This window comes from Eretmochelys imbricata, chromosome 9 (genome assembly GCF_965152235.1).
Source record: "Eretmochelys imbricata isolate rEreImb1 chromosome 9, rEreImb1.hap1, whole genome shotgun sequence".
In the NCBI taxonomy this organism is placed as follows: Eukaryota; Metazoa; Chordata; order Testudines; family Cheloniidae; genus Eretmochelys; species Eretmochelys imbricata.
The window spans coordinates 87,880,418-87,894,735 of record NC_135580.1 but is presented as its reverse complement, the minus strand read 5'-3'; the positions used below and the strand labels follow the sequence as shown (position 1 = coordinate 87,894,735).

Below are 14,318 nucleotides of genomic sequence, written 5' to 3'. Positions count from 1 at the left end.
TTTAAAAAGTAGATCATATATATTTTCGATAGAAGTTTAGGTATCAAACATATTAAAGGAACTATCAACCATAAGAAAATATTTCAATCTTTTAAAATGCGTGTTTAGTCAGTATCTTCAACACTGACTTCCTTTCTGTAATTTTCAGCTTCTTTATCACATTGATTATGACCTTGGATTATGCTCACTGTTTCAGTTTCTCTGGCTGATGCTATTTGCTTGCTGTGGTAATTGAACAGTTTTGCTAGTTGCAATAGTCTTAATCTGCTTTCTGCATCAGAGTAAATTTTAAATTTCAGGAAGGTTTGTCTGAGCCCCTGTTTTTGGCTTTCTGCTGTGGAAAAACTTGGTACTTATTTTTAAGTTGCTAGTTTGTATTGAGATGCAAAAGCACTGTGTGGAATACTACACTACAATGAACATCTTAAGCACTAAAATTCTTCAAGTGATTGCACATGTGCATTCCACTCTTGGTGTACACGCGTCCCGTGCACAGTCACTGGAAATTTTTCCATCAGTGGTACCTGTCGGGGTGGCTCAAGCACCCTGTGCTGCTGTGTGCCTTTAGCACCAGTAAAGTGCACAACTAACGTTGCACCCCCTTCTTGCTATCCGTGGTGGTCGTTGGAATTGCTGTTTTTGCGTTCACAAGGTCTCCGTGGACTTTTCTCTATATATTGTAAGTAGTTAGTGAATGTGGTTAGTAATTAAGTAGCTAGTTTTTGGTGTTCGTTGGTTTTTCACCTGATCGTTGGTGCTGAGGGATGACTTAGTCACTGGGCTTTATGCCCTGTGTTTCCTGCAACAAGGCTATGCCCCTGAGTGACCCACACTGAAGCTGCCTGAAGTCCCTGAGGGAAGCTTATATTGGGGATCATTGCCAAATCTGCAAGGACTTTAAGCCTTGCACAAAGAAGGATCAGGAGGCCAGGGTAAAGTTTCTGCTCATGGAGATGACACTGAGACCTCCATCTGAGCCAGACTGGTCAGACTCAGCACTGAGTGCCTTGTCATAAGGAAGGAGTGCTCCTCCTACCATACCAGAGTCTCGGCACTGATCATTATCCCCAGTGCCTAGAAAAAGGCATAAGAAACAGGCTGCCAAAAGGGAGCAATCCTGGACACCGAAGACTGCCAGGCACTGGGGATCAGAGTAGAGTGCGGTCTAAATCCAATCACTGGTCTGCCTTGGTACGGCAGAAGCTGACACCATTGACTCTGGCACCTACGCAGGTACCATCGAGTCTGGAGCCAGAAGGGGATTCAATATCGGTGGCACCGCACTGTACCGATACTATCTCAGTGCCAACTACACCAGAGGCATTTGCGGCTGCCAGGGATCTCCTCTCGTTGTCAGTACCGATTTCACTGGCATCACAAAAGTCATCGTCGGTGCTGGTGGGCATGGTGGAACCAGCTGTGTTGTTACAACACTTGGTACTGTGCCAACCTCACATGTCCTAGATGGTTTGCCATTCAGTAATGTCAAAGGGAAAACATGCAATTTTTGCCATGGCAATGATCGCTGGCATTATCTGGAATGGCCTCTGTGGTCAGTGGAAGAAGACTCGTCCTCTTGCAAGTCAGAGATTGGGTCCTACTCTTCCAGCTCTCGGCTACTCGCTACTCCTCGAGATGTCTCCATGGGTCCAGTCACAGCAGTACCATCGAGTGGTTGGTCAGGAGGCCAGTGGGAGCCTGTGCTGGTACAATGGCCCCTTTGGAATTTGTGGGTGTTTCTTCCAGGTGCTCTTATTCAGTGGCCTTGGAAAGGTGTGTCACCTTCCCACTGTGTGGTACCTGTTTCGGACTCCAATACTGGACTCCAAGAGCCAGCTCAAAGAGACCCTGCAGATGAAGAAGAGCACACAGCCAATGCTGGCTTCCTCTTCTATGGACAGGGCAGTATCAGGAAGGGACATGTTGCTCCCCCAGGTTATTGTAAGGCTCACCAAGAGTTGTTAGACGGTAACCTTAAATCTGGGTGTTCAGATGGAGGTAGTAAAAGAGTCCTCACACTGCCTGGTTGACATTCTAGCTGCTGCAGATCTTTCCAGAGTGGCCCTGCCTCTCAATCAGGCCATTGTGGACCCAGTTAAGAATCAGTGATAGACCCCTGCATCCCTTCCCTCCACTTCAAAAAAATACTAAGTATCTGCCCAACGCTATGAGTTCCTCTACACCCATCACCCTTCCGGGGTCCCTTGCAGAGGGAGAGAGAAAGGCAAGAACAATAGGGTGCAATTTCAAAATCAGAGGACTCAAAAAAGCTAGACCTATTTGGTAAGAAAGTTTAGTCTACCAGGGGGTTACGACTCAGCACTGTAAACCAGCAGATCCCAGTGGACAGGTCTGATTTCAACTTTTGGGACTCCATGCAGAAATTCAAAGGCTCGTTTGCACAAGAGGCTAGTTAGGAGTTCTCCTTGTTGGGTCCATGGCTTCTGTAGTGACCATGCATAGGAGTTCCTAGTTATGGTCCTCTAGGCTCCCACAGGAGGTCCAACAGATTGTTCAGGACCTGCCCTTTGGGGGATTCTCAACTCTTTTCAGAGCAGACTGAGGCAAAGCTCCATGACCTAAAGGACTCAAGGGTGACCCTAAAGTCCCTTGGCTTCTACACCCCATCCCCTTCCAGGAAACCCTATGATCACAACAATCTCTGTGGTACTCTGCACTGGCTACCTGTCAGGACCTGCAGAGAGAATGAAATATGGGTTATAGGCGTAGCCTGCCACCCCTTTCTACCTCTGCATCAATGCCTGTCACACCCAGACATCCAGGGGGTTCTAAGCAGATGTTTTGGGACGTGCAAGGATTCTGTACTAGTTCCCATGATGCGAGCCGCCCCCCACCCCCACCCCTCCTTTTTTTTAATTTGCAAACCACCTTTTTTCTTCGAGAGATGTCCCTGTAGGTGCTCCACTCCAGGTGAAGGTGCGTCTCTGCCCCTTTGCTCAGAGAGTTTTGCAGCAGTGCTTGTACGGGTTGCACGTGCGCTGTTGGCACCTCAATAGCGCACGCAACCCTGGACTCCTGAGTTTCTCAACTGTCCCCGGCCTGAGAAGGAGCTCAACAGTCCCTTTGAAAACCTTTGGGTTTTTTTTCAAATAGATAGTAGTTTAAATTAGTAAATAAGGTTAGTTTAGACGAGTTAAGTTTCAGTTGTTACCCTTTCGTCCCGTTTAAATAATAATTATTTTATATCCTGTAGCTTAGTTAGTGGTAGTTAGGAAAATGCCTGATTCACCAGGTTTTAAAAGATGCACGATGAGCAGAGTGGCGATGCTTATCTCAGATGGACATGCTCAATGTGTCCGTTGCTTGGGGGAATCTCATATTCCCCAGAAATATGTCCATTGTAATAAACTTAAAGCTAGGGCCAGAAAAGACAGCGACCAGCAGCTTAAACTCACCCTAATGGAAAAGTCCCTCAGACCAGCCTCCAACCCTGGATAGGAATCATCATCTCGTCAGAGGTCACAGGTCTCTTCACCGCCTAGATCCTCTAAGGAGAAAAAACTGGTGAAAAAGTGGCCAGCTTCCTCACCTCACAGAGAGCAGACCACTGCAAAATGGCTGCTGACCAAATCGCTCTCATCAGTGCCATCCGCTCTGCGGCTCAGCACAAACAACACTCCAGGCACTGCTGGCACCAACCACGAGGCTAATGGCTCTAAGTTGCCTGCCTCCACCATGGCACTGTCAGTAATGCCAAAGGAGACCGTAATGACCATTGCTCCTATTTCCGTGCCACAGGCTAATGCTCCTAGTGTGACAGCACCACCACAATTTACTTCGGCACCGACTCAGCGCACCATGCCGCCGTTCCAATCAGCACCATGCTCCTTGGAATGGATGCTCTCTGCACCATCCCGTTTCCTGCATCATAAAGATTTGGTGGTCTCCCCAACTCCAGAATCCCCTCTGTTAGGTACTGATGGCTCACTGAGGCCCATGGTACCACATCGTCCGCTCTCTCCGATACCATCACAGTTCTCCAGTGATGACGATTATGGGATTGAAGGGGTATTCTCCCCACACCATTCTTTCCTGATCAGGACCCCGATTACTGCTGGACCATCACGATCACAGTCCTCATGTTCTCATGATGTACCACCTTGGTATGGTCACCTATGGATGGGACCACCCGTGCCCTTCCTCAGTCACTGGCCATGCTGGAGTCCTTGGGGTTTTATAGAAGGCACCATAGGAGGCACCACAATCCATGTAGGGAAGACACCAGACCCTCACTTCCACCTTTGGGGGCTGTAGCGGTGGACACATGAGAGGAGCTCAAGATTCAACAGGAAGAGGACATGGCTCCTGACACCTCACCAACTAATAATAATTCAACTTCCTCACCAGAACGAGGCTATTATACCTACACCACCAACCACTGCAGATGACTTTACCCACTTTCAGGACCTGTTCAAAAGAGTGGCTAATGAGCTTAAGATCTTTTGGAGGAAGTGTTGGAAACTCAGCATGAGTTAACCAATATCTTACAGACATCGTCCTTCTCCGCTATAGCTTTTCCCATTAATGGGGCCATCATGTACCCGCCAAGACTGTGTGGCAAACTCCAGCCACAATACCCCCAACCTGCAAGAGGGTGGACTGAAAATATGTTTCCTCCAAGGGATCAGAGTTTCTCTTTTCATGCCCAGCACCCAACTCGCTGGTAGTGGAAGCGGCCAGTCGAAGGAGCAAACAACACTTTTGGTCCACTTCTTCTGATAAGGAGAGTAGGAGGCTGGATCTATTTGGGCGCAATGTATACTTTTCTACGCTACAATTTTGGGTGGCGAATTATGCAACATTACTTTCCAAATATGACCACAAGAATTATGGCAAATTTATGGAATTTACTAATGACATTCCTGAGGAAAAGAGACAAATTAAAATCTCTGGTCTCTGAAGGACAGATGATTTCGCGCACGGCTCTACAGGCTGCACTGGATGCTGCTGACAAGGCCTCCAGCTCCACCGCTACAGCTGTAGTTGTGTGCCAAGCCTTGTGGTTCAGTTCCTCATCATTCCCATGGGAGATGCAAAATACTGTCAAAGATCTCCCTTTTGATGGAGAAAAACCATTTGCAGCCAAAACCAATGAAGTGCTGCACACCATGAAAAATTCACGGGCCACCCTCTGGTCCCTGGACATCCATACACCTGCCACAAGAAGCAGACAATACAGATATCAACCGTATCAACAACTTAGATGTCAGTCCTACACAAAGCAACACCAAAGCCCATACAACCAACAACAGCCACGACAGAGGCAAAGACCACAGCAGCGACGACCTCCACGACCACCAGCGGCATCTCAACCTACTTCCTCCAATAAGCAAATTTGAAGTCTTGGTTGAGTGTCTGGAAGACCTCTTACCCGTTTCAGCACTTACTCCATCCATCCAAGTTTTTGGAGACCGTTAGCCACCCAATTGGGGTTTAATGGGATCAATCACCACAGACAAATTGGCCCTGGAAGTCGTCAGATTGGGCTATGCCATTCCTTTCCTGTCTATACCCCTTCCCCATACCCCCTCCCCGTCTCTTTTCAGGGACCCCTCTCACAAACACTTATGCCAAGAGGTAGAACATCTCCTTCAAGTAGGGGCAGTGGTGGCTGTCCCTGCTCAACACAGAGGGAAGGGATTTTACTCCCTCTGTTTTAATACAAAACAAAGTGGGGGGCGGGGGTTGCAACCCATCCTATATCTCATGCATCTGAACAAGTTTGTGAGAACACACAGTTTTGGGATGGTCACTTTGACAACAATAATACCGGCACTGATATTAAGGCATCTTAATAGCCCCCACGTGGCTAAGACAAGTGTGGTATCCATATGTTACACAGATGTCGGCATGGACCCCGATCACACTCCCTCTCCAGACAGATCTACTGACACAATGGGAAGGCTAATTACAACATCCCAAGGTAGGAATGCTACATGTGAAGGCCTGACTCCTCCATGGCTCTGATGAGGAGCTAGATTGCTTTGAACACATCCAGCGAGTGCTACTACACGCAATGCTTATCTCCATAAGTAGAAAAGATTTACTGCATGGTGTGTCGCTAGACAAACTGTTGCAACATCTGCACCTCTTCGAATGGTTCTTGACTACCTTTTAGATTGAAACCATACGCTATATTCCTCGGCTCAATTAAGGTATATCTTGTGGCTGTCACCGCCTTTCACCAAAAAATCCGTTGACACCACAGTCTTCGCTCACCCAATCACAAAACGATTCCTTAAGGGCATCCAAACCCTTTTATCCGGACGTGAGACCACCTACGCAACCATGGGACTTAAATTTGGTCCTAACAGCCCTCAGGCATAAACCCTTCAAACCTCTAGCAAACTGCTCCCTACTACACCCGTCCACGAAGGTGATGTTTCTGCTCCTTTCAAGGCTGCAGTCCGGGTTCCATCACGGACACCTTCCTGCTATCCTGGACTGGATAGCTTTATTATGCTTTCCTCCCAATCCAAGTCCTACACACAGCACTATTAAAGATGAAGTGGGACCACGCCTGGGTTTTATTATTGTCCACTCTGCTAGACGTCTGTGGTGACTCCAGTCCTGTTCCTGTTGCACCTGGATTTGATGTTTCAGGAACACAGTGAGCTGCTCCACCCAAACCTGAGTTCCATTCCTTTAATGGCCTGGAACGGTGGTGGGCAGCCTGAAGCCGATGGGTAATCTGCTGGCGGGCTGCAAGACAGTTGGTTTACATTGACTGTCTGCAGGTATGGCCACCCGCAGCTCCTAATGGTCACGGTTCGCCATTCCTGGCCAAGGGGAGCTGCAGGAAGTGGTGCAGACCACAGCGAACCCCAGCCACTGGGAGCTGCAGGTGGCTGTGCCTGCAGACAGTCAGTGTAAACGAACGGTCTTGCGGCCTGCAAGCAGATTACCCTGATGGGCTGCAGGTTGCCCACCGCTGGCCTAAAGCTCCCTGGCTAAATCCCTGAGAACAGATTTGTTTGGAGCGAGTTCGCCAGGTCTTACTAAGCAGTAGAAACCCCTACACCAAGGTTGTCTACCTGTCAAAATGGAAGTGGTTCTCGGTCTGGGCTTCCCAAGCCAGAGTCTCACTGATGCAGTCATTCATTCAAAATATACTCGATTGTTTGTTACACCTGAAATGGCAAGTCTTAGCAGTTATCTCTGTCAAGGTTCACTTGGCAGCAATATAAGCTTTCCACCCTCAGGTAGATAACTTCTGTTTTTTCCAATGACTTGACAGTCATATTTCCCAAAGGCCTAGAAAGGTTGTACTCTCAAGTAAGGGACCCTGTTCCCCCTTGTTTTGTCAAAATTTACGGAACCACCATTTGAGCTTTTAGCAACATACTCCTTGCCATCTTCCAGAAAAAGTATAGTTTTTCTAATTCCCATCGTTATTTCCAGAAGAGTCTCTGAACTCTGTGCCCTCACATCAGAACCCTTTATGCAGTCTTCTTTAAAGATAAGCTGTACTTACGTCCTCACGCTAGTTTCTGCCTGAAAATAGTTTAGCAGTTGTATAGCAATCAGACAATTTTCCTACTTGTTTTTTTACCTAAAACCTCATGCAAATAGGAGTAAACAACAAGTTCACTCTTTGGATGTTAGACGAGTTCGAGCATCCTACATATAAAGAACTAACCTGTTTTGGCAGTCCTCCCAAATGTTCATGGCCGTAGCGGACGGAATGAGAGGTCTCCCAATCTCATCATAAAGAATGTCGTCCTGGATAACTTCGTGTATTCTCACATGTTATGATCAGGCAGGTGTTTTACCACCAAGTAACCTGACTGCTCATTCCACAAGATCATAAGCATACTCAGCAGCATTCTTTGTGCAGATTGCTATTAAGGACATTTGTAAAACAGGAACCTGGTAATCGATGCACACATTCTCCTCTCCTTACATCATCACCCAAGACTCTAGGGATGATACCAAGTTTGGTTGGGCTGTGTTACTATCTGTAAACTCTGATCCCTCCTGCTATATCACTGCTTGAGAGTCACCATGAGTGACAATGGACATGTGCAATCACTTGAAGAAAAAACAGTTACTAAACATTCGTAACTGTTGCTCTTTGAGATGTGTTGCACATGTCCATTCCATGATCCGCTTTCCTACACTTCTAAACCTGAGTTTCTGGAAAGAAGGAACTGATGGGGTATGGGGTCAGCTAGGCGCTTTATAATGGTGCTAATAGCACATGGCATCAGAAGATGCTCGAGCCACCCCAGTGCGTACCACTGAGGGAAAAATTTCCAGCAACTGTGGGTAGGGTGCATGCACACCAAGAGTGGAATGGAGATGTATAGAAATTGAAATTCACAGCTAGGAAAAACGCATCACAGACCATGAAATCTGGTCTCTTGTGCACTTTTACCCTATCCTATACAGATTTCACGGGGGAGACCATCATTTTTCAAACTGTAGGTCCCGACCACAAGGGAGTCTGTGGGGTGTGTTGCAAGGTTAATGGAGGGAGATCGCAGTATTGCCACCTTACTTCTGCACTGCCTTCGGAGCTGCATGGCCAGAGCATGGCGGCTGCTGGTCACGCGCCCAGTTCTAAAGGCAGTGCTCCACCAGCAGCAGCACAGAAGGGTGGCAATACTGCGACCCGCCTACAATAATCTTGCAACCCCCTTTTGAGTTAGGACCCCTATGGTTACAATACCATGAAATTTCAGATTTAAGTATCTGAAATCATTAAATTTATAATTTTTAAAATCCAGTGACCGTGAAATTGACCAAAATGGACTGTGAATTTGGTAGGGCCCTAGGCATGTGCAACACATCTCAAAGAACAACAGTTACAAAGTTTGTAAATGTTTTTTACACCCTGAAAGTGTAAAAAACAAACAAACAAAAAAAGTAAAAATAACGTAGTGAGGATACAAATGTAATTATGACATCAATATCATGATGATAATCTTTGTTAGTTTGTTGCTCAGGAGAAGAGCTGCTAATAATTATGCCAGTGATGTGGGAAAACAAGATAATGTGAGCCACAGGAACTTAATTTTATTTTGACACATTCATATTTTAAAGTGGAAAATTATATATGCTTTGAAGATGAAATACACTTCAGATACTTGGTTTTAATCCAGTTCTTAATTTTATTTTAGCAAGGGGAGGTAAGACTCAAATGTCTTACTGCTTTGCAAGGACTTTACTATAATAAAGAGCTTAATTCCAAATTGGAACTCTTCACCAGTCGATTCAAGGTACGTATAGTTTGATATTTTCAAGAAAACAGACTTTAAGCTTTTTAAAAATTGTTCTGTTTTACTTTGTGCCGCTTTGAAAATAGTTTCCTTTTTGTTCTTAGGATAGAATTGTGTCTATGACTCTTGACAAAGAATATGATGTTGCAGTCCAAGCAATAAAATTACTTACTCTTGTTTTACAGTAAGTATATGTCTATTTCTGACCAATATGAAGTAAAAGAATAAAAATATCCGTGTGTATAAGTGTAAGTCAGACGCCTCAGTACAGAGCAGAGAGAAGTTTGCCCATCTTACAGTAGCACAATGATGTATTCTAGAAATAGTTAGCAGTGACATTTCCAGCCAGGATATCATCCCAACCTTTACCCAGTTTACACATTTAAATGCTAGAAATATTACGACACTCATTTCAATTTGAAGTTTTCATAGTAGAGCTGAACTAAAAAGATATACTGCAGGTGAGATGTGTTTGATAGGAGGCAATAACTGAACTAAGCTGACTCTTTGATCGCAACATAGTATGTCTTGGATATGTTTTAGACAACGTAGTGTAACTTCGTGGAATGCTTATTTTAAAAACAGAACTTTTTATATCTTGAGAAACTTTCTGACGATCAATAGACAATTTACTTCAAAGATATTCTTTGGGCGGGGCTAGTATAGTTTCAGATTAAGATCTTTTTCTAAACCAGATACTATAGGTGAAATGGATACATAACATTAAAATCTTAGGGTGAGGTTAAGCATTACCATAGGCCATTTAGAAACAATCTTGATTAATTTTTTGGAAGGTATGAGTCCCCTAGAATGAGTTGAGAATCTTAACCCTAGTACCTGAGCTTTCTTATCCATAACCCGATGAGATGGCATGAAGCAGAACCACCAGCTTGCTATAGAGTATGTAACTGGAGACAGGCTTGACTTGATTTTGTTTGTGAAGTAAAAGTTTCAGTACCCTGTTGATTTAAAAGCATGGCACATGTAGGCAAAGCAAAGGGTTGCCCAACAAGTTAGACTGATATTTTAGCAGTGCTGTATCCTCCATGTAGAAGGGGTTTTTTTTGTTTTGTTTTTGTTTTGTTTCCTTTTTTAAAGGATCGAGGACATTTTAAAGACAAGGCTTTCTTTTGACTCTTCCCTTTTCTCCTGTCTAATGATAGACTTACATTTTTGGTCTCTGTATTTTTTCCCTTTCTCTTCCTAGGAGTAGTGAAGAAGTTCTGACTGCAGAAGACTGTGAAAATGTCTATCATCTGGTTTACTCAGCTCACCGGCCAGTAGCAGTAGCTGCAGGGGAGTTTCTTTATAAAAAGTGAGGGGCAATATACTTAATATTAATTGATTACCTTTTTATTGTATGGACTATCTAAAAAGTACTAATATTATGGATATTCTTTACCTTTTAGCTAGGAAAAGGGAAATCTGAATAAGGAAGTAGGTGTTAAAATATTTTGTTTTAAAATGCGGGACACTGTATATCACAGTTCAGACTGTAAGTGACAAAGGCATGGATAATTTGTAGTGAGATCTACAATTTAAAAAAAAAGTCACAACCCAGGCTCAGATAGAAGAATTAGTCCTGATGCTGGCTATTATTTGAGAATCCAGAAACTGCAGGTAATCTGACAAGACCCTACAAGTTGTAAACCTGTCTCGTGAAATGTTTTAAATAATTTTTTAAATATCTTTTCTGTGTAATGTAGCATGTACACAAAATATACACTTGCGTAAGTAGCTCGTAGTTTTTTTGCTTAATATGTGGCCATCCCATCTAAATTATGTGAAGAATACACCCAGATCTCATGAATGCCATGTAAAATGTCGCATATATTACACTTAGAAGTGGAGATGTTTTATGGAATGGACTAGAATGTGTATTGGTATTACTTTCTCTTACATGACTGACCCAGATTATTGTGGATTGTCTGCTGTCTTGGTACATGTGACAGCCATTGTGGTTTAGCTCGCTCCTGTAAGCTTCCGTTTTTCTTCTCATCTTTCAGTAAAAGAATTCATTAAGAGTCTGTTAAATCTGTATCCACCTATAAATCTGCAAGTCTGTGGGATTTGAATTTGGTCCTTACGAAGCTTACTCTTTTGCAATAATGCTGTTTCTCTGTAGTGTGTATTTCTAGTGGCCGTTGCTTCAGCTAATCTACTGACAATGGCAGATTGTATAAACTGGATATAAAAGGGCTCTCCCTCCTTTTACTTACCAAACTGTTACTGTGTAGCTATTACATAGTTACTGAGATTGTAAGCTCTTTGGGGTAGGAACTGTCTTTTTGTACAGTTCCTAGCACAGTGGGCTCTCAGGCAGTATATTATTATAAATAATAATTATTTAGGATAGTGCAAAGTCCTTTTGTAGGACACCTACATTCTTTGAGAAATGTAGGCCATTTATAAGAGATTATAAAAATGGATCATCTTTTTATGCAGACCTGCTATGATCTATGTGGAGAATCAGTGCTATTAAAACTTCAGACTCGTCATATAGACTTATACGCTTGCTCAACTTTAAACACTTGATTAGTCCCGCTGAAATGAGTGTTTAAAGTTGGACAACTCAAATGCTTAGTTAAGCACTTGCTTAAGCTTTTCTGGGATTTAAGGCATAAATCCTGCATGCCACTAATGGGAGGGCAGCTATATCAATTCCTGAAACTTACAAAGCTGCCTCTTGGAGCTCAAATCATAGAATCATAGAAATGGAAGGAACCACAAGAGGTCATCTCGTCCAGTCCCCTGCACTCATGTCAGGACTAAGTATTATCTAGACCATCTTTGACAGGTGTTTGTCAAACCTGCTCTTAAAAATCTCCAATGATGGAGATTCCACAACCTTCCTAGGCAATTTATTGCAGTGCTTAACCACCCTGACATAAAGTTTTTCTTAACGTCCATTCTAAACTGTCCTTGCTGCAATTTAAGCCAATTGCTTCTTGTCCTAGCCTCAGAGGTTAAGAAGAACAAATTTTCTCCCTCCTCCTTGTATCAACCTTTTTTGTACTTGAAAACTGTTATCATGCCCTTCTCAGACTTCTCTTTTCCAGACTAAACAAACCCAGTTTTTTCGATCATCCCTCATAGGTCATGTTTTCTAGACCTTTATCATTTTTGTTGCTCTTCTCTGGACGTTATCCAATTTGTCCACATCCTTCCTGAAATATGGTGCCCAGAACTGGACACATACTCCAGTTGAGGCCTAATCAGCGTGGAGTAGAGTTGAAGAATTGTTTCTCATGTCTTACTTACAACACTCCTGCTAATACATCCCAGCATGATGTTCACTTTCTTCTGAAACAGTGTTACACTGTTGACTCATATTTAGCTTATGGTCCACTATGATCCCCAGATCCCTTCTCAAGTACTCCTTCCGAGGCAGTCATTTCCCATTTTGTACGGGTGCAGCTGATTGTTCCTTCCTAAATGGAGTACCTTGCATTTGTCCTTGTTGAATTTCATCCTATTTACTTCAGACCATTTCTCCAGTTTGTCCTGATCATTTTGAAATTTAATCCTATCTTCCAAAGCACTTGCAACCCCTCCCAGCTTGATATCACCCTCAGACTTTATAAGTGTACTCTCTATGTCATTATCTAAATCATAGATGAAGATATTGAACAGAACTGGACCCAGAACTAATCCCTGCAGAGCCGCACTCTTTATGCCTTTCCAGCATGACTGTGATCCACTGATAACTACTTTCTGGGAATGGTTTTCCAACCAGTTATGTACCCACCTTATAGTAGCTCCATCTAGGTTGTTATGAGAAGGTCATGTGAGACACTATCAGAAGCTTTACTAAAGCCAAGATATACCACGTCTACTGCTTGCCCCCTATCTACAAGGTTTGTTACCCTGTCAAAGAAAGCTATCAGGTTGGTTTGACACAATTTGTTCTTGATGTATCCATGCTGACTGTTACTTATCACCTTATTATCGTGTAGATGTTTGCAAATTATTTGCTCCATTATCTTTTCGGGCACAGAAATTAAGATGACTGTTCTGTAATTCCCTGGGTTGTTCTTATTTCCCTTTTTATAGATTGGCACTTTATTTGGCCTTTTCCAGTCTTGTGGAATCTGTCCCATCTTCCATGACTTTTCAAAGAGAATTGCTAAGGTCTCAGATATCTCCTCAGTCAGCTCTTTGAGTGTTCTAGGATGTATTTCATCAGGTCCTGGAGACTTGAAGACATCTAACTTGTCTAAGTAATTTTTAACTTGTTTGTTTCTTATTTTAGCCTATGATCCTACCTCATGTTCACTGACATTCACTATGTTCATGTCCAATCACCACCAACCTTCTTGGTGAAAACAGAAACAGTCTTCATTAAGCGCACCTCTGCCATTTCCACATTTTCTGGTATCTCTCTCCCTCCACCCCCTATCCCCTTGAGTAATGGGCCTACCCTATCCTTTGTCTTCCTCTTGCTTCAAATGTATTTGTAGAATGTTTTCTTGTTACCCTTTGTCTCTAGCTAGTTTTATGTCGTTTTGTGCCTTAGCCTTTCTAATTTTGTCCCTACATACTTGTGTTGTTTATATTCATCCTTTATAATTTAACCTAGTTTTCACTTTTTGTAGGACTTTAGTTTTATTTTTAGATTATTTAAGATCTCCTGAGCAAACCAGGGTGGTCTCTTGCCATTCTTCCTGTCTTTCCTACATAGTGGGATAGTTTGCTCTTGTGTCCTTAATAATGTCTCTTTGAAAAAACTGCCAACTGTCTTCAATTGTTTTTTCCCTTAGACTTGCTTCCAATGGAATCTTGCCTATCAACTCCCTGAGTTTGCTAAAGTCTGCCTTCTTGAAATCTTGGTCTTTATTTTGCTGTTCTCCCTCCTACCATTCCTTACAATAATGAACTCTATTATTTCATGATCACTTTCACCCACACTGCCTTCCACTTTCAAATTCTCAACAAGTTCCTTCCTGTTTGTCAAAATCAAATTTAGAACAGCCTCACCCCTAGTAGTTTTCCCCACCTTCTGAAATAAAAAATTGTCTACAATACATTCCAAGAACTTGTTGGATAATCTGTGCCTTGTTGTGTTGTTTTCCCAAC

At 43.3% G+C, this 14,318-nt stretch overlaps 1 protein-coding gene across 1 annotated transcript in view; it reads left to right on the top strand.

Annotated features, from left to right (window-relative positions):
• Positions 1 to 14,318, top strand: part of STAG2 (STAG2 cohesin complex component) — a 183,447-nt gene that overhangs the window by 101,443 nt on the left and 67,686 nt on the right. Inside the window, exons 11-13 of the mRNA XM_077826345.1 lie at positions 9,144 to 9,242; positions 9,347 to 9,426; positions 10,450 to 10,557. Of these exons, the coding sequence (XP_077682471.1) occupies positions 9,144 to 9,242; positions 9,347 to 9,426; positions 10,450 to 10,557 (287 nt within the window). The remainder of the gene's footprint in view (positions 1 to 9,143; positions 9,243 to 9,346; positions 9,427 to 10,449; positions 10,558 to 14,318) is intronic.